At 40.0% G+C, this 25,540-nt stretch overlaps 1 protein-coding gene across 1 annotated transcript in view; it reads right to left on the reverse strand.

Annotated features, from left to right (window-relative positions):
• LOC113111767 (transformation/transcription domain-associated protein) overlaps positions 1–25,033 on the reverse strand; it is a 73,779-nt gene extending 48,746 nt beyond the window's left edge. The window contains exons 1-34 of the mRNA XM_026276832.1: positions 24,934–25,033; positions 24,792–24,841; positions 24,597–24,707; positions 24,394–24,498; positions 23,778–23,861; positions 23,619–23,675; positions 23,410–23,535; positions 21,708–21,785; positions 21,030–21,118; positions 20,809–20,905; positions 20,580–20,718; positions 20,141–20,219; positions 17,489–17,723; positions 17,026–17,356; positions 16,771–16,868; positions 16,378–16,572; positions 16,082–16,273; positions 14,899–15,064; positions 14,379–14,635; positions 14,095–14,295; positions 11,681–11,832; positions 10,110–10,309; positions 8,943–9,160; positions 8,643–8,840; positions 8,297–8,557; positions 7,462–7,623; positions 7,260–7,356; positions 5,429–5,550; positions 4,858–5,028; positions 4,068–4,136; positions 1,906–2,025; positions 1,336–1,455; positions 1,042–1,206; positions 755–936 (exon numbers count right to left, since the gene is read on the reverse strand). Coding sequence (XP_026132617.1) covers positions 755–936; positions 1,042–1,206; positions 1,336–1,455; positions 1,906–2,025; positions 4,068–4,136; positions 4,858–5,028; positions 5,429–5,550; positions 7,260–7,356; positions 7,462–7,623; positions 8,297–8,557; positions 8,643–8,840; positions 8,943–9,160; positions 10,110–10,309; positions 11,681–11,832; positions 14,095–14,295; positions 14,379–14,635; positions 14,899–15,064; positions 16,082–16,273; positions 16,378–16,572; positions 16,771–16,868; positions 17,026–17,356; positions 17,489–17,723; positions 20,141–20,219; positions 20,580–20,718; positions 20,809–20,905; positions 21,030–21,118; positions 21,708–21,785; positions 23,410–23,535; positions 23,619–23,675; positions 23,778–23,861; positions 24,394–24,498; positions 24,597–24,707; positions 24,792–24,841; positions 24,934–25,033 — 5,027 coding nt within the window. The remainder of the gene's footprint in view (positions 1–754; positions 937–1,041; positions 1,207–1,335; positions 1,456–1,905; positions 2,026–4,067; positions 4,137–4,857; positions 5,029–5,428; positions 5,551–7,259; positions 7,357–7,461; positions 7,624–8,296; positions 8,558–8,642; positions 8,841–8,942; positions 9,161–10,109; positions 10,310–11,680; positions 11,833–14,094; positions 14,296–14,378; positions 14,636–14,898; positions 15,065–16,081; positions 16,274–16,377; positions 16,573–16,770; positions 16,869–17,025; positions 17,357–17,488; positions 17,724–20,140; positions 20,220–20,579; positions 20,719–20,808; positions 20,906–21,029; positions 21,119–21,707; positions 21,786–23,409; positions 23,536–23,618; positions 23,676–23,777; positions 23,862–24,393; positions 24,499–24,596; positions 24,708–24,791; positions 24,842–24,933) is intronic.
• Positions 25,034–25,540: the final 507 nt, after the last annotated feature.

Here is a 25,540-nt window from a genome sequence, read left to right on the forward strand (position 1 = left end):
TTTTTTATGTCCAAAAAGAGGACATGTCTGGGAAAAAGAGGAAATATGGTCACTCTAACATCATGGCAAAGTATAACACAAAGTACCTCACGCCTGAAACACTTAACATAACGCGTAAATGCGCGTAACTAATGTAAATCAAGCTAGCTTCTATGCACAGACCACAAATTGTTGGTGAAATAACACATTAGTAGACCAAAGGGAATAATATTACCGTATTTTTCGGACTATAAGTCGCACCTAAGTATAAGTCGCATCAGTCCAAAAATACGTCATGACGAGGAAAAAACATATAAGTCACACTGGACTATAAGTTGCATTTATTTAGAACCAAGAGAAAACATTACCGTCTACAGCCGTGAGAGGGCGCTATATGCTGCTCAGTGGTAGACTACAGGAGCCCTGAGAAGCATAGAGCGCCCTCTCATGGCTGTAGACGGTAATGTTTTCTCTTGGTTCATTTCTCTCGGTTTATGTCAAATTAATTTTGATAAATAAGTCGCACCTGACTATAAGTCGCAGGATCAGCCAAACTATGAAAAAAAAGTGACTTATAGTCAGGAAAATATGGTAATTTTTTTTTCCAGAAAACTTCTTGCACAAAATAAATTCTTTTTTACATTTTGAATTTGAACATTGATTCAAGGATTTCAAGGACTCCTGGGAATCCTGTATGAACCTTTCATTACCCATAATAGGGGCACTTTAAACTTGCATCGTGTAATGTCTGCACCACCAAACAGAAAACACTTACTTGCAGTAGCTAAGCAGACAGTATGCTAGTAGTTTAGGCTCTTTCCAGTTGGTTGCAGCCATGTTGTCTTTGCGATGGCGTTCCTGGAAAGCCTCGCTGACCCACACGCGCCTGAGCTGACTCACTAAAGAGTGCTGACCCGCCAACCAGCTTTCATCATTTTTCACAATGATGCTTATGATCTGAGGGAGTTTATTAATGCTCATTAATATTCAGGCTCAACAAACAAGCACATTACAAAAAAAATCTAAGAGTAAATGGTTCAGTTCAGAGAGTGTTTGGGCCACCTTGATGGACTGGAACTGCAGGTCAAGGCGGGCAGTGCTGGTGGAAGGAGACCCAGGTCTCACAGTTGGTGCAGACCCAGCTGGAACCAGCAGAGGGACAAATCGATTTGGGTTAGAAGCCAAGACATCTCGAAGTGGCTTGGCATCTTTGTGCTTAAGGAAACTCTGCAAATGAGAAAAACGATAAAAGGTTGAAGAAAAAAGCAACATTCATAAAATAAAATTGTAAGGAATTTTTAAAAGACACACGATACAGTGTGAGGTATGGACAAGAAATAAAAAAAACTAACAAACCATGAACATGCGGCTCCACTGTGGGTCATTAAGAGTGGCCTCCATCATGAAAAGCTCCACTGTTTGAGATGGATGACGCGTCAGGAACTTGATCAGTGGCTCTCTAAAGGGACTGCCGGCCTGTGGAGTAAACATGCAAATTGTTTAAAACCACAATATTTGTATTGTAAAAAATATTTCATATGAATGCTTTTAATACATTTTTTAAATGTAACTGATTCCCGTGCAGTCAAATTTTTACCAGCCATTACTCAAGTCTTCATTTTCACATGCTCCTTCAGAAATCATTCTAATTGGCTTATTTAGTTCTCAAGAAACAATTTGTGTTATCGACAATGTTGAAAAAACGGAATATTTCTGTGGAAAATGGTGATTTTTGTTTTGGTGAAAATTTGTCTTTTTGATCATTTAATGCAACCTTGCTGAACAAAAGTATGAATTTCATACATACTGATCCCAAACTTTTTAACTAATTATCTTGATTTCAATGCGGCTGAAATAAATACTAATAGGTATTTATATTCCATTTCATTATACACCTCTATGTAGTTTTGCATGCCAATCTTGTACCTCAATGAGCATCGCCCTCTCTGTTTTCATGACCACTTCCAGCAGAGGTTTCACCAGTGTCTGTGGAGCAGCTGGTATCAGGTGGAAGAGGTTTATAATGGCTGAACAGATCGTCATTTCCTGCAAAAGGGCATGAAGGAATGGATCACAGGACTTGTTAGTGATAACCAGCATTGGAAAAGTGTACCTCCTGTAATACATAATCAACAGTGACAATTTGAGGAACATCTGTGGGAAAGTCAAAGTGGGAGGTTGGTTCCTGAAAACATTATAGATCCGCGGGACATCACTCGGTTGCAGGATTGAGAGGGACCACCTCAGAAATGTGTAACGTAGAGGTCAAACACAACACCACAGATACAGAGATACGGTTACAAAGACTCAACTAGCACAAAGTAACCACGAGCACAATGAGAGCGGAGCCGGTGAAGACCCCACAGCAAGCCGCCATCTCACCTCTACACCCTCCATGGCAGGCTGCGCCAGAACAGGAGACAACAAACAATCAGCAAAGCAGTGTGGGTAATGGGTGCTGTATGGATTGAGGAGATGGGCTCATGTGAAAGGTGGTGTGTGTGCGTGTGTGATTCTGTGCAAAGCAATCCTTCTTCTAGGTTGCGCACTTGCTGCAAAGTCCACAAAAAAAAAAAAAATGTTTGAATTGAAATGGGCAGTATTTCAGCTGGACTCTATCCAAAGATCCATTGATTTTCAGCATGCAAACTGAAGGTGAGAGAAATCGTGTGTGGGAATACACAGTACTGATTAATTAGCATGAAAGGCATACAAAAGTATGGGTGTTAGGTCCATAGCGCTAAATGATGTATAACTGCAAAACCGATGATCGTTACTAAACTTTTAAATGCAATATTTTAATAACTATCTTGACAAACAAGTAATGCACACAACTGAATAATGTTCAAAGGTATCCTAAATACTTGCAATAATATTTTAATCTTTTTTTATATTTAATATTAATATTTTACATATAACATACATATGCACATGCTTTGTATTGTATAAAAAATATTTTGCATAAAGAAAGCCTAATATACTATTAGGATCAAATGTTTTGCATTGAGATTTTCAGAACAATTCAACCGATTTGACTTGTTTTTGTTTTTATCAGAGCATTTTAATGAGAATGAGTACAATATTGGGCCCAAAAACGATGCCAGTATCAATAACGGTGCATCCCTTACTACATCAAAACTTGCATTAATTTTAATAATTAAGTTAACATTACATCAAATCCAACATTTTACTAGTCCTAAAAGCATATATTTGTAAGATGTGTTTTTCCGAGGGTAAAACATGAACATGACTCATTTTTGTGATAAATATACTTTTTTTGTATAATCCCTTTGTACAGAACGGCACAGAAAACAAGGCACGGTCTTCATAATCGCTGACTGCATCTTTCGCACTATATTTGGGACACTTTCAAGATATTTTTATACTGAGAAAACATTGAAATTCAAGCACTGAAGAACAAACCCAGTACAGAAGCAGCACGCCAGCATAGGCTTATCTGAGTATATGCTCTCATGAAGGATAAAGCTGTACGCTCTCCCTGAACTGACCTTCTTTTTCCTCTGTATGACTAAACTAATCTTCTGGAACTAGCATTCTGAATGCCCCCCACCCTTCCAACCCTGAACCCTACTGACCCGGCCTCATTGTCATGTATGGCCGGTCATTCTGCCATTGTTGTAAGAATATTAAGAACTGCAGGAACAGAGGGCCAATTTGCATGTAATTATAATACATTTTAGAGAAAGGCAGGGTGTGAACAAGACCGAAAGAATGGCAGCTCGTTTTGAAGCATGGAAACAGAAAGGCTTTCTCCACTTATCACCTTTTCTTACTCTACAAGGTTATCTGTCCAACAAGATAACGAGGATCCAGAACTCAGAGGCTCCTTACTTAGGCGGCCTGGGGGTGGATGGCGCCTAATTAATCATTGATTGTAATTTGGCCACTCACAGAGTCTGAGTGACTGGGCGATCTGGGCTGGAGGAGGGAGTCCAGTCCAGAGAGCTCATCTCAGCTCTCTGTATCAAGAGAACCCTTCGGCACATTGATATATAACGAGGCTGCGGCCCTTGTGAAGAAGTACAACAAATAATTCAACAGAGATATTAAAACAAGCTTATACTCACACTGCCATCACTACGCTGGCCTCCTTTATGCGTGATCACCACCACCTCCATCCATTTACGCAGATGTTGCTGCAAAGAGCAGAAGAAACATTGAGTCTGTGCTCTTGGTCACAGAATTTATGCCTTGGTATATATTATATATATATTATTTTTTTTTACTTCTATTTAGCAAAGATGCTTTAAATTAATCAAAAGTGGTGATAAAGATATTTACAATGTTACAAAAGATTTCCATTTCAGACAGATGCTGTTCTTCTGAACTTTCTATTCATCAAAAAACCTGAAAATTCTACTCCGCTGTATACAACATAATAATAAAAAAAAATGTTTTTGAGCGGCAAATCAAAATATTAGAATGATTTCTGAAGGATAATGTGACTGGAGTAATGAATAATAAAAACTCAGCTTTGAAATCACAGGATTAAATTACATTTTAAAACCTAAATCAAATAGAAAAGTTATTTTGAATAGTAAAACATATTTCAAAATTTGTATATATTTTTGCTGCACTTAGGATCAAATAAATGAAGACTTGGGGAGCAGAAGAGATTTCTTTAAAAAAAAAAAATTTAAAGTGTACTGTTCAAAAACATTTGACTGGTAGTGTATACATAAAAAATTATTATTATTATTATTATTTATTTTTTTATATTTAATATTCTTAAACTTAAATACATAGCAGCCATTAATCCAGTCTTCTGTGTTTGCAGTATTCTTCATGAATCATTCTAATAATCTGATTTGGCGTTCAAGAAAAAAAATATTATTATCAATGCTGACTTGTCCTTACCATCATTTGGTCACAGAATTTGTCATTGAAGGAGTTGGGGAAGAGACGAGTGACCGATGTCAGTCTGTTGACCACATTGAGAGTCAGACTGCGATAGTCTCCGAGCATCATCAGCAGGGGCCGCATGTGTGTATGGATCTGATCCACCTCGATAGTAGCCCCCTCTAAGAACTGAGAAACATTTGAACATGAATACACACTCAGACTTCAAACCGTATATACAGCCATTAAACAGTCCATGAGAGCTTAATAGAGACAGCTGCTTTTACATGGCCTACACGGAAGAGGACAAGATAATAGCATCTTAAAACCCTGTTTTTCGCTACGGTCCTGTCAATTCACAGGAGCAGAAAAACTCTAAACCCAGTACAAAAAGAAAGGCAACTCCAGCCTTCCGCAATGAGACGATGCATCACGGCCAAATTCATTTTCCTCTCAGCTTGTTTCACTCCATCCTGTATTGATCTTTTCAGGCAGGACTCATTAGAGGCAGCAGGGCAGAGGAAGAGTGTGCGGAAAAGACTGAGAGATAGGAGAAAGGAAATGAGGCTTGTGGAGGAAGAGGGCTAACCTTTCTCATGCAGGCCTCTCCGGCCTCCTGCAGCTCACTGTTAGTGGAGTTGAGGGCCTTGAAGAGGGCAGCGATGATCTTCTCTCGGGATTGGGGAAGGTAGTTACAGGCCGCCAGGGCGTCTGAACAGACACACACAGAAGGGTTAAACAAAAAAAAATTACAGTCCCTCCAGAAAAACACAGATTTTTTTTGTGGCTGTTGCGGGCAAAAATCCTTGATTTTGCGGCACATTTTCTTAAAAAATGCGATGGAATATGCGGGATATTTTTGCAATTTTATGCGATGAAAATGCGTGAACTTGCAAAAACTGTGGTTTGATGAAAAAGAGAAAAAAAAGGTGATTCCCCCAACACCTTTTTCTCACTAGGCTACTACCTTAATGTAAAGAGTAATTTCTTATTACTTCCTATGATAAGCGAGCATAATACATCACAGAATATTTAAGCTGCAATCTCTCAACGTAAATTATTTTACATACTACTAATATAATTACAACTGTAAGTTTTTGGTACTGTTCTGTAACAAAAAAGTGCAATCTTACAACTGTAAAGTTGCATCAACTTCTGAATGAAACTACAACAGTGTTAGTAGCCTAGTGAGAAGGGGGTGTTGGGGGAATCACCTTTTTTTCTCTATTTCATCAAACTGCAGTTTTCGCATTTTCTCACAATATAATTTGGCTCTACTGTCATGTAACAAATTGGGAAACTGCTTCGAGCGCTCTTTTGTGCTTATTTTTGTTGGCAAATAAGAATGATTTGCGCGCTTCAAGTTTCACCCTGGTTTCACCGCGGGGTTTGCAGATGATGTTTACGTCATTCCCATGGCAAAAGGGGGAAATGGCGATTTACTTGTGTGAAGTAAACGAAACATTTTTTAACTTTCTGCTAATATATGTGTTTTTTGCTGAAAAACAGCAAAAAAAAAAATGAAATCATGCTAGCCCCGCATATTTTGCTTCCTGAAATAAGCAATTTATGCGGCAAAAGAGCAGCGTATTTGGAAAAATGCGACCCCGCATAAATATGCAGCCTTTGGCTGATTATGCATTAAATCAGGCGATTTTCGCATATTTCTGGAGGGACTGAAATTATAAAGACGGAGACATTTTCAATTTTCTACCAGGTATGTGGCAGACCCCCCAAAAATTGAAATTTATAATTTATCAGTATGTGAAAGTGTCAAACAACAGGTCACTGTTCTAAAACTTAGGGAGCTGTCTATGTAGTCAGCATGTTAAGGCACCTCAGGCACATTACAAAAAGAAAAGTATGATATTTTTGCATTCTAAAATATCAAACCTTGAAGGCAGCACTGAATATATCCTCTGCAGAAAATGCAATGTCCATTACAATATGAACTTTTTCCATCAGTAAGAATGTTTCTTGAGCACCGTATCAGCATATTGGTATAATTTCGGAAAGATCATATGGAGTTAAGTGCTGTAAATTCAGCTTTGCCATCACAGGTAAATTTTTTTAATACATTTTATATAATATTTCTCAAGATTGCTGTTTTTACTGCATCTTTTGAGTCAAACGAATGCAGCCTTGGTGAAGTTAAATCTAATTAAACAAGGACTACTTTACCTTAGTACCATGCTAACAACAAACTTTGTGTGGAGGTTTATTTGTATACATACAGAGCTGCTGCCTATGTAAATTCGTCCAAATCAATCGCTTATCAGGATCTATTTCAGTTGGCGTGCTGCCTTAGAAGAAAGGTGCCTGCCTGTGTAGGCAAAAATCAGCCAGGCAGCTCACTAGGTTTTAGAAGAGAGCCTATATATAGTTTCTTGTATATGTATGAATAAAAAAGTAGCACATACTGAGAGCAGCAATGCGCAGCGGCACCAGTGAAGGAAGGCTTTTATAACAGGGCAGCTTCATCAAAGCAGCATCCTCAGCTTCACACAGGTTCAGCAACTGTGTCAAATCAGAGATACTGGAGCTCAGAGAGGAAGCAAACAGAGCATCAACACATTTGTGATTTCATATTACCCACTTAAAGGCAGAGAGTTTCAGACTGACCTCTGTGTAAAAGACTTTGTGCTCCACCACGTTGAGGTCCATGGTGAAGAGGCGGGGCTGTAGGGTGGTGCAGAAGGTGTTGCCCTCCATAAGGCCGATCTGAGCATTGGCGGGCTGGTGTCGCAGAAGGTGTTTCTTTGGAGGAACCATGTCCTGCAGCACCTGGGTGAAAAAAGGAGAGTTTTAAACTTTCCCTGACTAGAGGAAGGAAGCTGACTGGCTTATGTTCCTTCCTTAAAAGAGTTAACAAAAAGAATTGTGTGATAGCCCTGGGCTCGTGTTGACAGAGTTGATGGAACGGTCACTTGGCCAGTGTAGCATTATCTAAACTTACAAAATACAAGTGTGTTGTAAACAATTGTTTTCTGTGAAATATAGTGGCCTGGAATTGTGCTGATTTAAATCAACATAATATTAAATTGACAGATTATAATTGGCAAAAAAAATGCTTGTCAAATTGAAGTGGTATATTTATTCTTGCAAAAACTAGTTATTTAAAAATGAAAAACTGTAAAATGTAAAACATACATAACCTACCTAACCCTTTAAATACCTTAAAATCAGTTAAGAGCAAAGAAAACTTAAATAAATGTAATATTAATTTTAAATCATATTTAGTTGTAAATGCTTTCTTCATTAGAAAATAAAACACAAATGAAATATATTTACAAAAAAAGTACACATCACATTTTTCTAGCAATAACATGTATTTTAAAATATGAAAGTATAATTTTAAATAGTGCGGCCAGGAAAATTTTTTGCAGGGTAAAAGAAAGGGGTCAGCAAAGAAGTCCTGCCACAGTTTTTATTAACACATCAAAAACACCACACTCACTTCTTTATGAGGCTCCATGATGATGGTGACGCTCTTGCCTGTGACTTGGGCCAGCACCTGCAAGGAGTGCATGGCCTGTTTGCGGACAGTGGAATTGGGCGAGGTGACCTCCCGTACCAGGTCATGAGTCACCAGATGGAAAGATTTATCCTGGGCAGACAGAAGCTCCTCAGTCTTCTCCTCATCCTTAAGAGGAGTGGCACAGCGTATCAACAACTGTTCCAGCGTGGTCTTTGCCATTGCAACTGCGCCATTAGACACCTGTGAGAGCCATCATGGGATACAGAAGTTCATGCAGGGAACCCAAACATCAATGATTTCTAAGGACATTGCAAAATGTTTGTACCTCTCCTGTGAGGTCCATCATGACGAAGAGCAGAGCTTTGAGGAAAGTCAGCTGGTTCTGCAACACCCAGATCAGAGGAAGCCTCTCCATCAGGAACTTAATGGACACCACTCCACCCAGTTTAGCATACCAGGCCTGCTCATAGCAGCATGCACATAACCGCTCCACAATGTATGAGAACAATGGCAGCTGGCACGCCTGAACAAAGAACCAGATTGAGTTTCAGAAGACCTTTCTCGTGGAATCTATCTATTAAAGAAAAAGCTTTATAGGAAGATACATTTCAAGAGAAGTCCTCACCCTTTCCTTGGAGCCCAGGATAATGCTGGCGACATCAAAGATGACAGCAAGTGCCACTTCCCCAATCTTACACAGCTCCTTCTCCTCGTAGGCCATGCAGATGGCGATGGCGTCGATCAGCACGAGGGGGTCCATGCCTTTGGAGCCGTTCTCTTCACTGTGGAACATAGCCGTGCTGGGCTGGCTGCCTGACTGGTAGCATGGCAGCAAGAAAGGACCTAGGGCAGAAAATTGAGTTATGTGATGATTTGAGGTCTCTTCGGATGTTTCTCATACACAGATAGAAAATAAAAGCTTACATTGTTGTGAAATAATGAAGTTATTTGAAAATAGGATGTGCTAAAAGCTAAGCAATGTCTCTTCTACCAATAGAAAGTTATCATTCATTGTCTTCTCTTCCGGGTCTGTTGTTGTGAGCACGTTCACAACACTGCAGTGATGCTGCTGATGTGTTATCTGTGTTATTGGGCGCACCAGAAAACACGTCAGCAGCGTTGTACGTCAGCAACATCGTAAACGCACTCACAACAGACCCGGAAGAGAAGACAATGCTGAATAAAGTCGTCATTTTTGGACCAAAATGTATTTTTGATGCTTCAACAAATTCTAACTGATCCTCTGACGTCACATACTTTGATGATGTTTTTATTACCTTTCTGGACATGGACAGTATACCGTTCATATATTCATATCAGTAATGAAGTGCTTCTAGATACCTTACTAATATTAAATGGCTACCAATCTTAGCACAATTAAAGGGTTAGTTCACCCATGTTGTGGTACTCTTGTGGTTGAAACACAAATAGTGTTTTCGTAGATTCATAATTGCAGTTGAACCACTGATGTCACATGGACTATTTTATTGATGTCCCCACTACCTTTCTGGGCTTTGCATTTGGTAGATCCATTGCTGTCTATGCAGGGTCAAAAAGCTATTGGATTTCATCAAAAATAACTTCATTTGTTTTTTTTTTTGAAGATGAACAATGGTTTTACAGATTTGGAACGACATGAGGGTGAGCAATTAATGACAGAATTTTCACTTTTGGGTGAACTATCCCTTTAACCCAAATCAGTCTCCAAACACTGCGTCTGTAAACACTAAGTTATGTTAAGACTGAACTTCAATATAGATGACATTTGCCAAAAGGCAGAACGATTCCTCACCACACTGCTGAGCCACTGCCACCATAGTGTAATGGCGGATCAAGCTTGCAACAAAAGGCAGAGCGCTGGGCCTGAGATCCTTGATGACCGCGGACATGAACGCCCCCGTCAGGGCCTGCTCGAACGTCCTGCGTGCCGGGGTGTCCTGGGCTTTGTACCGGTGGGAGATGATCACGTTAGGGATCCACTTCTCTGTAAAGCTGTTGAAAACCAGCAAAGGGATTTAGCTCATAATTCGCATCGCATCCATAAACTCGCTCCATTACATGCGCCTGAGGTTGAATAACCCAATCAGGCGATTTGATTTGATTACCATGTATAAAAGGCTTTTTGTGTTTGGACAGCTGAGCCCCATGGGAGTCTGGCTTTGTGTCTGGCTGACATTTTGTCTCATGTTTGGTTATTTATCCCAGCTGATAGCAGCACAGTGATGGAGTGAGTGTTTTATCCTTCCTCAAGCCTGTGTTCTATAATGCCAAAGCCGGTAGCAGTGGTGATGGATCGCTCCATTTCATTATCGCTATTTAAAAGGCTTGGCTTAGGGAGAGGACTGAGCCGAAGAGAGCGGTCAGATCAATTCAAATTGATAACGCTGCCACTTGAATGGAACTCAATTATCCGGCCTGGCATTTGTGATATTAAGAGGGCATTCTGAAAAAGGCCCCTTTCATGATGACCAGCGCAGTGTGCCACACTGACAGAGGGAGAGAGGATGTCATGAATCAAGACATCTGACAGTGGCAGCAGCTCTCCTCCCATATAACCGACACTCAGTTATTTCAGAAGGGGCCCGTATGACTGGCTTTTGGGGTAAACAGATAAAGTACAGTCAATTAGCCTCAGCGTGGAGATCAATGACTCTGTTATGTGACCCTAGCCAGTAGAAACGGCTCCGAGTAATTAGCCCTCTGAACACTGCAGACAGTGGCGGCCAGGCTGGATGAGGCCCAGAGGATATAGCAAAAACAGTGAAAATGCAGAGGCAGTTTACAGCCTCACAACGCACAGGAACAGGGCTGCAACTAATAGCTATTTTGATAAACAAATAAACTGTGAATTACTTCCCCTATTAATATGATTTTTAAAAAATCCCAAAAAAATTTTAATATGTATAAATTAAGTCTTAGTGTCTTTTAAAACACACTGTGCATGCATCTATGTAGGCTATGCGGTGCACTATATTAAGAGCAAAAAAGGATACATTCTAAAACTGCTTTAAAATTTACAAATAAAATCACTTTATGTAGTTTTTAACATTCTCCTGTTTTAGATCACTTTCAAAAACTTTTCCCACTGCAGCTGAGACTGTCCTCTGCTGTATTTCAGACTTTTCTGTGTCCAATGTGCATATATTGCCACTGATCTATAATCAGTTAATTTTTCAGATTATTTTAGATTTTACGAATATGTAAGTAGTTGTTGCATCCCTAGTCAAGAACTTGAGCTGTCAGTGCCATCCATGCCTTTCCCACTGAATGTAAACAATTGGTTTATTGGTGGACAAATACGGTTTCATATTGAGCTATTTACATTTAAGTCCCAGTGCATGACACATGAAGTGGATGTCTTACTTCGGATGGGCGAGGAGCTGGTAAAGGGCGTGCTTGTTGTCCTCCAGGCTGGTCATGGCAACCAAGAAGCATTTGATCACCTCCCAGGCCTGTCGTCTGTAATAAGGCTCAGTATTGGCACTCTTCAGGCAATCCAGTGCAGTCTCTATAGCCTAGATACATAACGAGGACAACGTTAAACATTACTTGACCAGATGAACACACAAAAAAATTAATTTAAACTGCTTAATGCCTCACATTAACAACCCAAAAACTGGTTAACGGGATAAAAACCTCATCACAAAATTGCAAATGATTGCATGCCTCAAACATCATTTTTATTCAAGTTAAGTTGCACATTTACACGACACTAATCTCCCCCGCTTGACTGAAATTTTCGGTGATGACACTTAAAGACCCGTCATACATTAAAACATTCTGCAGTGATTAGATGCCTCTTAAACCTTAAATTATAAAGAGACAAGCTAAAGTGGCAAGACACGTCGAGGGAGAAGATGAGCTAATTAGCAATATTCAAGGATAGAGAAGGCAGCTCGCCACAGAAAGGGCTGTCTGAATGAATTATCGCAGAAGACAGCGTGACCACTGACAGCCACGCAGGTCATTTCAAGAGAGAGAACCCAAAACTGGCTCTTAATACTTATGTGCTCTTGGAAAAGGTGAAATAAATGGCACACGGGCTGAGAAAAAGAGGGTCGTACCTGGCAGTACAGCACTGTTTTACAATTCCTCAGGGTCCTGAGCTGTTCCTGCCTTGTTGAGACATTATTATAAATGTCACATAACCTTGTACACATGTTCTATTCCCAAGAGGTCCCTCCACACAAACTATGTCATTTTTCAAAAGCTCAAGGCCTTTACAGTGGAGGCCTGGCCCCTAAAAATGTGTCTCTTCCAATATAAAAGCGTGAGTTTTTCTTTAAAACTCCTTGGGAGCTCTTCTCTCATGTTAAATTGATTCATATTGAAAATTAATCTAGGAATCTGACACCGTCTGAATGTTTCAACTTCGTTTAATACCATGATGCTTGTAAATCTGACAAATATGGGCCAAATTAATCAAGCAAGAGAGACCATCAGCTCTGACAGAGAACTTTCTTGAACTACGCTGCATTAGCTCTCATTTACAACCGTCTGGGTTCCTGGAGAGAAGGAACGAAGACCGGCTTCATATTAAATGAGAAGACAGTTCAGTTCGGCTGGTGTCCAAATCAAACCGTGCTTGGAAATCTCGACACATATTGAAACAAGTGTGCATGCTTTGAGAGTGAAGGCCGGTCCTATGGGGGACAGAATGAGTGGTTGTCTGTCTCAAACCAAACACATCACTGGGCTCCGGGCGCCTGCAAACAGCAGCTGCCGCCTGCGGCAACCACGGGGCGCATGCAAATGAAATTAAGCAGTGATGGGGCAATGGCGGTAGCATCCATCTTTGTGGAGTGAACACAATTACAGAAATGACAGTTTGCGTTTTCCCAAGCAGCGATGAGCAGCAGGAAGGGCCATTAGCTGGAGTAAATAATCCCGTCTGCACAGCAGGGAGAGATTGATTAGAGGAGGGGGGGTGGAGAAGGAGGGAAGAGATGAGCACAGCTTACAGCCTGATCATCTATTTAATTACCTGGGGAAGACGATGTCTTTCTGCACACTCTACACTTTGACAAGGATTCATTACATGACGAGAACCCCTCTTCTAACCCCTCAACCTCCCCACCCCCTTCACACACACAAATAGAGGGCAAACTGACATACTGAAGGAAGTCATTACGGTTTATTGAGATTGCTCTCATGCAATCTAGAAAGCGGTGTTTCCGTAGTGTTTTTAAAAGCATGACACAAACTCTGATGGCTCTCCGAGAGTCCTTAAAAGACAACAAACGCAAGATTCATCTCAAATCAACCTCTAACAGCACTGAGAAAAACAGTATTAAATATAAATAGAGTTAGCAACTCTACATTGGAACATGAAAATGAGTATATGACAACTACTCCTTTAAAGCTGACAAGGTATACAGCAATATGAAAAATATACAGGTTGAGGTGATTGTGCATCTGCAGAGAAAACTAAAATAATTTTTAAAATGACCTTTTATTCTAAAGTTTTTTAACTGAACTTACTTTCTGCCTGAATTTGTTATGTGACAAACATCTTCGACCCATTCCATTTTTTTAATCAAATAAACCCTGGTCTCAGAGTGAAGGATGGCACTGTGTTCACTTATACGCTGCAAATGTAATGTAATTTACACACATAAATGAACAGTGCCACTATTATTCATTCTGAAACCTGCAGAGAATATGTTTGATTATACTGCAGCATTGGTTTTATTCCAATATGTTGTGCAGTCCTAACAGGTATCATGCACTGACAACACAATAAGATGCAGCTTGTATGAGGATGATCTAAGCATTACCTTTTCCATGGGAAGCTGAACGGAGGCTTTGCAGTCTGTGAACTCTGCCTTGATGCTGGGGCCTTGAACCTCGGTCACCACATACTGCAGCTTCTGCGACTCCTTCAACATTTTCCGGTTACTTCCTCCAAACTTGCCCAGTACCCGGTAAGCGACGTGGGAGATGGTCTCCGCAGGGTTACGAAGTGTTCGCCACAACGCCTGTTTATAAATGCATTACAGAAAACATATGAATCATCCATCAGGCCTCAGTCAGGTCTAAAATTAGAGGTCAGAGCTTTTACCTGCATCAGTTCAGCTCGGACTGGCTGGATGTGGTCATAGAGGAAGTCAGGCTGTAGGTTGTCCACACAGAGCTCCAGTGTGCGCAGGCCCTGGCTGACCAGAGTCTGGGAACCGTTGAGTGCAGACACCAGTGGATCCATGAGCATGGGCAGGTAGGGCAGGAGAGAGCTCAGCCGCACAGGGACAGTGAGACACAGCTCCACAAACAGATCCTTCATGTGCTGCTTATGGAGGCCGCTCTGCAGCATGTTCAAACCTAAGAGATGACACAAAGGGTCAAAACTCAAGGAGGTGACAGACATGGCATTAACAACAGAAAATTTGAATAGAGTTGACAGTCATTTATTTTGCTACCCCCACAATGGATCAAATGGTTTTTTGATCCCTATTTGTGATTATATTTACCTACGCTATGACGCTTTTAGAATTTACCTAAAAGCCCCTTTGTGTTCTGTTCTGAGGAACTGATACAGTTAAAGAGTTTGTTCACTAAACTAACTCTTTAATGATCTCACTCACCTTGCAGCAAATTAGGCAGCAAAGGCAGAAACTCCTGGTACAAGAGGTCATGGCTGCCTCCCCCTATTGAGCGGAACAGGGCTCTCAGCAACAGGAAGTAGTTATAGGGCTCCTTAGCAGACTGAGCCAGCTCCATGGAACTGTTCACTATTTTATGAAGGTGAGGCTAAAAAAAGAGATTCAATACATCCTTGAGAAGAAAAATACAAACTTTAATTCTTCACTGTAAAGTAACAACAACTGAATAATTGAGCAAAAGCTAAATACTAATATATAAGCCAGGCTGCTTGATTGGCATTTATTCAGACAATATATTTATTAGTATACATTGATATGACAAACACGTATACTACAGAGTCATTGCAATTTTTTGAGATAAGTGTCTTTTTTGAAATAAGTCTCTTATGTTAATCAAGGCTCCATTTATTTGATCAAAAATACAGTCAAAATAAAAAATAAAAAAATCAGAATCCAGTGTGATGAGATCCTTCAGAAACCATTTTAATGTGCTGATTTAGCGTTCAACCAATATTTTTTGTGCTGCTTAATTTTTTGTGGATACCATAATAAAAAAAAAATTCAGGAATCTTTGATGAATAAATTGTTCAAAAGAACAGCATTTAAAATAGAAATCCTTTATAAAAAATTGTAAAGTCTTTAACTGTCACTTTTGATCAATTGAATGCATCCTTGCTAAATAAGTTTAAGCAAAAAGTATCAATTTTAAACTTCTGAATTATAGTTTACGTGTGTGTGAAACTAGAAGTAAACTGCAACCATTAACAAAAAAAAAAAAGATTATTTCAAAAAGTTGACACTGAATATAAGAGGATTATTTCAGCGGGCAACAGGATCGATGGGAAGTGAGATACAGAAACCTCTTCCTCTCCACTATTTCAACAGTGACCTTCAGTTTGGTCTTTCCTGTCAATCTGAGGCACAAGTGTCATTTCTCATCAGAGGAGCTGACAGAATGCATTAAAATTAATGCAGCACAGTTACTGGCACTGAGGCGTTAGACAGCACAGTGTCATCAGAGCTTTGAGGGTGTGAGCAATCCCTCCATCCAATCACTCTGAAAAAATTGCAAATTACCTACTCAACTCTCTAAATAATCACCTTAGCCAACTAAAAGACAAAAAAAGCTTCATAAACCTGCATGTGCATAAGACACAACACTCACCTTGAGCATCTGCTCGTTTTCAGCAGCGAAGAGAGACACTGAACCAAAGACCAGTTTGAAGAGTTTGAGATAGAGGTTTGACAACTCTACATTGGAGCCCATTTCAGGCAGACGCTCCAACAGATACTCCACCAAAATGGTGGCAAACAGTGCAGAGGTGCTCAGGTTGGCCAGGAAGGAATTTGCAACAATCTGTTAAAGGATTGAACAGCCATGTCATATAAACAGTCAATCATTTTGTAAAAAAATTAAATAAATGTCAAGCCATTTCTTGTATGAACTAAAACTGCCAGTACCTGTAGGGCATAGTTTTTGGATATGCGTTCCACCATGTATGGGACAGTGGTCTGGAAGATCTCTTTAAAGGTGAGAGGGTTCATCATAGTGAAGACTCCAGCGAAGTGCTCTAGAACCTCCTTCTCCTCCTTCATCCGCACCGTCTGACAGTTAGCCACACGAATGTACGTCTGCCCATTGCCGGCAATCTGTACCTAGCCAAAAGGGGGTTGGCTTTGTCATAAGATGTCAACTTCAGCTCTTGGTTCCAAGTGTGCTCGAATAAACCAACTTTATTATGTTCTCAAAATAATGTGACATTCAGATTTAAACACCTCAGCTATTCTACCAGAAGGTTTTAAGCTATTTTGTGTAATGATTTTGGTTGTGCATTAATCAGTGGACGGTCGTACCTGGTAGATGTCCAAGGCCTGCATGGCATATTTGACCAGCTTGATGTAGATCTGTGTTTCTTTGGGCTGGAGTTGCTTGTTGGGAATGAACTGTGCCTCTGTAATACATCAATACCAAGGGGAGAATATTAGCCCTCCAATGACTTTGAGAAACTTCAAAAACTTCAATGGTCCAGACAAATAAAATGTTAAACAGAACCGATATTTAATGACTTTGCACAATCTAAAAGCCATGTAAAAGTTAATCCGTCTCACCTCCAGGAGCTTTACAAGAAGTGATGCCCCATGTGATAGTTTTCACTCCACATACAAGAGTCTTCACCAGACTGCGACAGTCGGACACCTGGAAGGTCTGTTTGTCCTCCTTGTCCCCAGGTCGATCAAAAGATGTGGCTGGAGGTGGTGCTGGGGTGACGGGTGTTGGGGGTGCAGGTGGAGGTAAGGCGGGTGTAGTTACAGTAGGGGTGGCTGGGACACCTGGTAACACCCCTGTGTCCACCACACCCATCTCTGATTGGGGCTTGCACTTCTTAAAGATAGATACCAGCTGGTACCGTGCAATGGTGTGGAACTTCAACACAAAAACCTGAGAATAGAAGAAGTCATATCCGTATTTTTGGGGCATTTATAAATGCATTTACATGTGGCCAGTCTTGTATCCTATTGTAATCACAATCACAGTGTAGTTTACACAGGCTAATGTGCCAGTCTCTCTCACCTCCAGCATTCTCATGAGAATGTCTCTTCCATTTCCATTCTCCTGTTCGCTCTTTGATCGTATACAGTCTACGAGGTTAAGCAACAGCTTACAGGACATGGTTTGGATGCTGCTGGGTAAGGACTCGTCGTCAATATTCTTAGCAAACAGTTGCACAGCCAGAGAGAGGTCCGTCAATGGGAGGTTCTGTCTAACATGGTGCACCAGGTCTGCTAGCGTGCTGTATGCCAAGGGCCTGAAACATCAAGATACAGAATCTGAGCTTTATAGAGGATTTCTGTTAGGGTTGTGGCAAAACTACAACTTCTCAGTAGCAATTTCGATAACATGGCAATGTTGACTATTGCCCAGTGTGTTTCCATGAGACACAAGTGACTGTGTTTAACCCTTTACCATATTTAACTGCATTTGCTCATGTACAAATGTCATCCAAAAGATTTTAAGTCTCTGATGGTCTCTAAGGCTGCATCTATATGATCAATAATACAGTAAAAACAATATTTTAAAATAATTAAAAAAAGTAATTTATTCCTGTGATGGCAAATCTGCATTTTCAGCAGCCATTACTCCAGAAAAGAATTTCATATCATCACAGCTGAAAATTCTTTCAGAATAATTTTTATGAACAAAGTGCTAACATTTTAAGGTGTCCTTGTTACACATTACATGTACTTACTATTATAATAACTATTATGCATAATTACATGCAAGTAACCCAAAGTCAGAACCTAATCCTAATCATATAGTTAAGTACATGTAGTTAATTAATATTATTTAGCTTTTAAATATAATTACACTGTAACAAAGACAATGTTAAATAAAACAGTGTAACCAACAAAGTTCAAAAGAACATTTATTTGAAATAGAAACCTTCTATAACAAATGTCTTTACTAACACTTTATCAATGTAATGCATCTTTGCTTAACAAAAGTATTAGTTTAAAAAAAATACAAAAATAAAAATCTTACTGACCCCAAACTTTTAAACAGCAGTGTAGCTACATTTTATTTTAATTTGATAATTCTATTGACTTGTTACAGATATGTCTACTCCTGTGGCGTGGAACCTCCAGCCTGAAATTGATCAAAAATCAACCCTCAAGGAACAAATAGCTCTTAACTTGGCTAATACTATCTTGGGTCGATACTTGGGGGATTTCAGGGAAGGTTTCAGAATAAACGACACTAATGGCTTTGACAGATTTTGAGTCCTGCCAAATTTGCCTGCTGAAGGCTGATGGAAGCCGTGGATGAAAGAGGGGTGGCGTTGGCAGGCATATGACATCTGGGGCAGGGAGACAGACAGTGGGCAATGCCAGGACAGCCTGGCACATGAAGATGGGCACCTGGATCTGTTCTGCCCAGTGGGGCAACTCAGCTCAGTCACGCGCCATTAACAATCAATTCTGATATGCTGCACTTAATGAAATATAACTTTTCTTTCCCCAGAGAAACTTGGGAGGAAAAGGATTGTGGCCTCTAGCCACACTCAAGAAATGACAATAAAATGAACATTTATTATTATTATGGCTCCAATCCAAAATCTAGTCATTTACCTTGCTGTTTACATAGATAGACATGGTTCATTTCTTTTGAATAAATCTTAAATATAACTCAGAGTGATTTATTCATTCTATGATGACCGTGAATGCGCAACATCATATAGGTTAAATACAGGAAACAGAAATTATTAGCTTATCTCCCGAGCCTTCATTGCTGTTTCACGTGACGTCACATCGTGAACAAAAGACTCAAACTAATTGATTCTGTGTAAAATCATCCGAACTAATGCAAGATGTGTCCGTATCACCATTGATTACCAAGTGTTATTGGTTTATTTTTAGTTATATTGGACGATAATGGAAATTGGATTCGTGTATGCTCATACTCTCTGTTGTTACATTTAGATGTCATCTAATCTTTCTTTTGCAAACATTTCTAATAAACTTACAACAACAACAGCAGCAGTATGGTGTTACATTTATTTGAAGCACATGTATTTGGTACTAGCTACCTTATATCTTTACTCTTTTCTTTCATTATTTTAATGGCTTTAGAAAACATTGCATCTGATGTTTCTCTACGTCGCCTTTTGCATAACTCCAGGTCATCGACACCAAGCTTCCTTGCAATTACTTTCTAGGAATCAAATGCTTTCTCTGAATCTTTAAAGTCACTCCGCGAGCGATTGTACAGGTGCGGATATACGTGTGGCAGCTCAGCTATTTAACACAGTGTATTTATGTTAGTGATGTTTTTCTCCTGCCTGACCGCCGCTGAATGAGAAACGAACTGGGAAAAATAAATACACAAATAAAAATAAATGTGCACATCAAAGACGGTAGAGTTCCAGAACACATTCAACAACTGCATTATCGCCACGGACCAAAGGTAGCTCAAAGATGTTCAGGAGCCAAAACGAACTCAACAAGAAACTTTGCTTTGGTGAGCGGTTTCAAAATTCCTAAACGAACTTTATTACGTCATATCAGTTCATACTTCGATTTCGTTCAAAGTATATTGGGGCCTTTGAGTGGATCTGCGATGCCTTTTGCAGCGCTGCCTTTGGCTTGCCTTTGGAAGTTAAATGTGTGTAACTGCTTATACATGAAAAATAATACTGGTTTAGAGGGGGTTAATCTGCATTCTTACCTTAGTGTCTCTCTCGCAGTGTATCCTGAGCCAATGAGTATTGACTCATCGAAAAGCTTGTCCATGCATGGAATGAATTCTGCAACACAAACAGACTTCATCAGATGCCATCGCAGGCTCTGAAGCCCACCGAAACAGCTCAGGGGCCCATGAACACATCAATGCCAGATCTCAACACTCAGAGTTTCTCATCGATTCATTTAACCTTCTCTACAGGATTAATGATTTAGAAGAGTGTATCAGATTCCTCTCTCAAATGCTATTGATTGAGAGGTGAAGCTCAGAGAACGCAGCCGTTACATATCAAAGCGGGACCCCATGAAGCTCAGCGGTGTAATTAACACCAGATGCGAGCGCTCCTACAATAGCGAGGGTTTGCATATCTTATTTGGGAATATCTGCCAACAATCTGCAAAGTGTTTGGCGGTGGATGACTCACGGCTGCGTAGATCTGTGGTGAGGATGTGCTTGGCAGCGATCAGCAGCTCTTTCCGCAGGTGAGCCGTCTCAGGGGGGCAGTTAGTCAGCAGCTGCAACATCCCCTTCACCATCTGCTGGGAGTACTTCCCAACCAAGTCCTGCCACACAAACGTTTCACATCGTCACTGCTTGAGTATTAAGACAAGTTTAGAAAAGTTGAATAAACAGGTGGTTGGCTACGTTTCTACCTGGTAGATCCGGATAATGTAAGCCAGGAATGACAGGGTCTTGATCTGTGCGGCAATAAAATCTGCATAAAGCTCCTTGTTGAACAGCTTGTGTTGCCTGTCACGGACAGAAACCAGGAAAACTTCAACGTCACTACGTGTTAAACTGCACCTATGAAATCCTTTTCTGTGCATTAGTGGTGATGTAACACCACACGCTCAAGACCCAAGAGGTCACTGACCGAGCCTGCGGAGACACCTGCAGCATGATGGTGTTCATGATAAGAGGCACAAACTCCGACACAACGTTGTGAATGTTCAGTTTGTACAGCTAGGAAAAAGCACACGGAAAATGCAATTACTGCATTAAATAACAGCAGGCCGATAAGACAGAAAGCAGACTCGAGCTTGTTGCATAAAATTTTACACCATTTATAAGATTCATGCATTCAAAATAGAAATTTCGAGTCGGCATCAAAGCATTTTAAAATTTTTATATTTCTGAAAGCAGTATCTGTGGTTTTTGTGGGTACTGCATTTTAAGCAGAAAACAGAAGTACACCTGCTGGCCAAATGTATAATGATAACATGCAGAGAAGGGGAAATAAAACCCGTGCTTTGATTGATCGTAGCTTCCTAACAGCTGCGGACTGTCATTTTCTGTCTCAAAACATCAAAACCGATTTCCTTTACATTTAAAGCTCGTAACAACAGAGGTAAAAACATCTAATCACAGCAGTCATTTTGATAAGAGTGGCAGGTTTGAGAAAACAATGGATTTAGCTATGAAGTATGGATTTCAGATGATTGGCAGCACCTTTTATAAACAAGCCAAGTGTCTAAATGAGAGACGTGTCTTTTTAAAAAGAGGGTGGCTGGCATAAAGTCAATACTGAATGAGTGTTTTTATGGGCTCTCACCTGATACATGAGGACTACGATGATGGGCAGCTCTGCCAACACTTTGAGTGACAGCGATCCCCGGGGGATTATGGTATGCTGGAGGACAAAGAGGAGATGGATGAGGCCACTGAGAGACTGAACCAGTTCTCACCATAAAACTTATTTTTTTGTACTAATACTGATTTGCTTTTTGTGTAAAGAGAATTAAAAAAAAAAGAAACTGCATACCAGCACCTCTTAAGCAGAAAAATCATAAGCAGGAATCCGGTGCCCTCTAGTGTCTACATATAGTAAATATTATTTGCGTTGGAATACTCTGCACAAACTAAACAGTCCACAAAGACCCTGTTTACACATGTGTGGCTGATCTGATGCCAAGCGGTAAGAACAATATACATGTGTAATCAGGATTCAAAACATTTTGTGACTGATTGCACATATTGTGGAGATCACAAATGCATGAGATAGAATTGTTTTTGTAGTATTAAAAGGGATAGTTCACCCAAAATGAAAATTTGATGTTTATCTGCTTACCCCCAGATCATTCAAGATGCAAGTGACTGTTTCTTCAGTAGAACACAAACCAAGATTTTTAACTCAAACCGTTGCAGTCTGTCAGTCGTATAATGGAAGTGGATGGGTATCACAGCTTTGAGAGTCAAAAAACATGCACAAACAAAACCAAATTAAACCCTGCGGCTCATGATGATACATTGATGTGTAAAGACACAAACTGATCGGTCTGTGCAAGGAACTGTACAGTATTTAGATTGGGACTTTCACCGCAATGTGCGAATTGTCCTGAGCGCATTCTCAACAGCCGGCCCTGAGGCGTCTTCTTGCTTTATGATGGATCGCAGACTTAATCGCATTAGCGCCACCTATCTCTCAAATGGACTATTGACACCCTATCTACAATCTCAAATATGAGTGTCAATGGTCCACTTGAGAGATACGTGGAGGTAATGCACTTATAAGTCTCCAATCCACCTTAAAGCAAGAAAAAGACGCGTCACACGGAGGCTGTTGAGAACGCGAAAAATCAGAGGTAAAAAAAACAATATAAATACTGTTCAGTTTCTTGCACAGACTGATCGTTTGGTGCCTTTACACATCAATGTATCGTCACGAGCCGCAGAGGTTTTTTCGTGTATGTTTTTTTGACTCTCAAAGCCGTGATTTCCATCCACTTCAATTATATGACTGAGAGACTGCAACAGTTTGTGTTAAAAATCTTTGTTTGTGTTCTACTGAAGAAACAAAGACATCTACATCTTGGATGCCCTGGGGGTAACCATATAAACATCACATTTTTTAATTTTTGGGTGAACTATCCCTTTAACTAACCATCTTGATGCATCCAAGATCAGATCACGCAATACAGGCGTTATTGCACAGATGTGTTAACATGAACAAACAATTACACCATAATAACATTAGGTTACTACTACTAGAATACTGCCAGACTTTGTTCATAAAGACAAAAACAGATCAGCATTTGAACACTCAGATCTTATCAGTTTTACTTTCAGCGTCCAGGCTTATTGGTACGTTACAGTTCACTCACACACAAACACACATGCAGACACACAATCTTACACACAGTACCATTCTCTGGACTAAAGCACATCGCTCTCATCACTGTGTTCTGCTGATCATGTCTGTCAAAACTATTCAGCTAATGAGGATTTTGTACAGGTCTGCTGGAGTTTGTACTGACCGTTCGGGTCTCGCTGTCCTCACGCTCCGGTGCGGTCTTCACTAATACTGAAGTGATCATGCCCACCATTTCTGGAGAAGGCACTGTGTTTTCTGCAATAACCTGAGGATTCTCAAAGTACCTCGTCTGACAGACAGATACACAAGTTCAGAAAACACATACTTAAAAACCTCAACATACTTAAAACCTTTTTGGTTAAAAGACCTTACCACTACTTTTGGCAGTTCTTTGTAAATTTGCTTCACAAAGTCCAAGAAATGATGAATCTGTAAGAGTTGGCAGGAAGATGTTATTTAATAACCGTTACTGAAACGCAGGAAATGCAAATGCTCGTTAACATCACAGAGTGCCAGAAGGCTGTATCGTACCTCTTGAGAGACCGGCGGGCGAAACTGTTTGTGCAATTCAATGATGATGCGTAAACAAATGAGCACATTCTCCTCACTTTCAATCTAAATGATGAAACACAGAGGCAAGAATTTATCAGAGCCATTTTTCATATAAAACATACACACACTCACGCACGAGCACACACACACACACACACACACTTATGCACGAGCACACATACACAAGGTGATGCATTACATTTGTAAAATAAATTATATTTAATATTCCTTTTTAAGAGAACTGGGATTTTTTTCACGTAGTTTAAAATGTTGTGATTTATTCCCAATATATATAATTTGCCTTAAGACAAAACAATCAAGTCAGAATTCATACAGATCAGCATTTGGACACTGAGATATTATCAGTTTTGAGCTTTCAGCACCCAGGTCCATTGGTAATTTACAGTTCTCATACACACACACACACAGAGTACCATTCCCTGGACTAAAGTACATCGCTCTCATCATTGTGTTTCTGCTGTCCCTCTTGCATGCAGCTACATCTACAAATATTTGTCCAAAAATGCTCGACAGCTTTTATTTTATAGGCTCTTTAAATTAGAATAAGCTTGGCATTCAGGTAAAGAAAGCTGACCTCAAGGAAGCGGAACATGACAGAAAGGATGTTCTTGGCATGAGTCCGCAGATGTTCATTAGTTGGGATTCGGTGGATGATCTCCAGGACAAGTTTCCTTAATTGCTAAAACAAGAGTCAAAGAAACCTCATGTTTACTTAAAGGTCAGGAATGAGGCCTCAATAAAGACAATATGCCATATGATTTCCACTAAAAAGCACACCTGCGTTGGTTTCTCTTGAAGGAACTGCACTTCTCCATCCTGCAGAAACGTTAGGAAACGAGGGATGATGTGCTCCAAGAAAGTAGAATACTGTGGTGAGGACGTGACATTCTGTGGACGATGAGCAATAGGAATTAAAATAAGGAAGTGTCTTTTTATTTCAAGCTTTTTATAAACAAAATAACAAGGGCTCACCTCAAAATTCTCACTGACTTCCTGCATCATTTTCAGTTTGGTCTCATCCGCTGATGTTTAAATGAAAGAGAAACACCGTGGTAAGCAGAGACAATGATTTCAACTAACATTGCAACTTTTTAGTTGAACGGAGTACACTCACGTGTGTTGTTGTCAGTGAGTGCCGCCACAAACTGCAGGTATTTCTTCATAAGAGTGGTCTGATCCACCACAGTGGGGCTCGGGGTGGGCACGAAAGACATGGTGGCGGCCGGGACAGACAGGATTACGCTGAATATGGGCAGACTAATGTCTGCACTCGTCTCAGTAGAAATTCATGTCATCTGTAGGAGAATAACCATAGGGGCGATGTCAATATTAGTGTCAGCCTTGCACAAACAGCTACAGTATCTTATCAGATGATATTAATATAGTATTTTGACAGATGCAGCGGTACTGAATCATTACCATGTTCACATAACATGGTATTTACGTGATATTAAAAGGTCAAAATCCATAGTAGTACCATCTTAACATACACAATGATACATTATTGCCATTTGACTTTGCAAGTAAACATCTTGTCTACATCACAACTGACTGAAAACTATAAACATATACAGAGAAATTAAAGGTAAATAATAATGACACTATACTGTCTGCTTTATAACTGAACTTGGAAATAGACCTGAATTTGTTTATTATTGAAGAATTTTGCAACAAAGACGTTTCCCTGTTCATTACCGTAAGACTGATTTTAAAGCGATCTG

Source organism: Carassius auratus, chromosome 12 (assembly GCF_003368295.1).
Source record: "Carassius auratus strain Wakin chromosome 12, ASM336829v1, whole genome shotgun sequence".
NCBI classification, from domain to species: domain Eukaryota; kingdom Metazoa; phylum Chordata; class Actinopteri; order Cypriniformes; family Cyprinidae; genus Carassius; species Carassius auratus.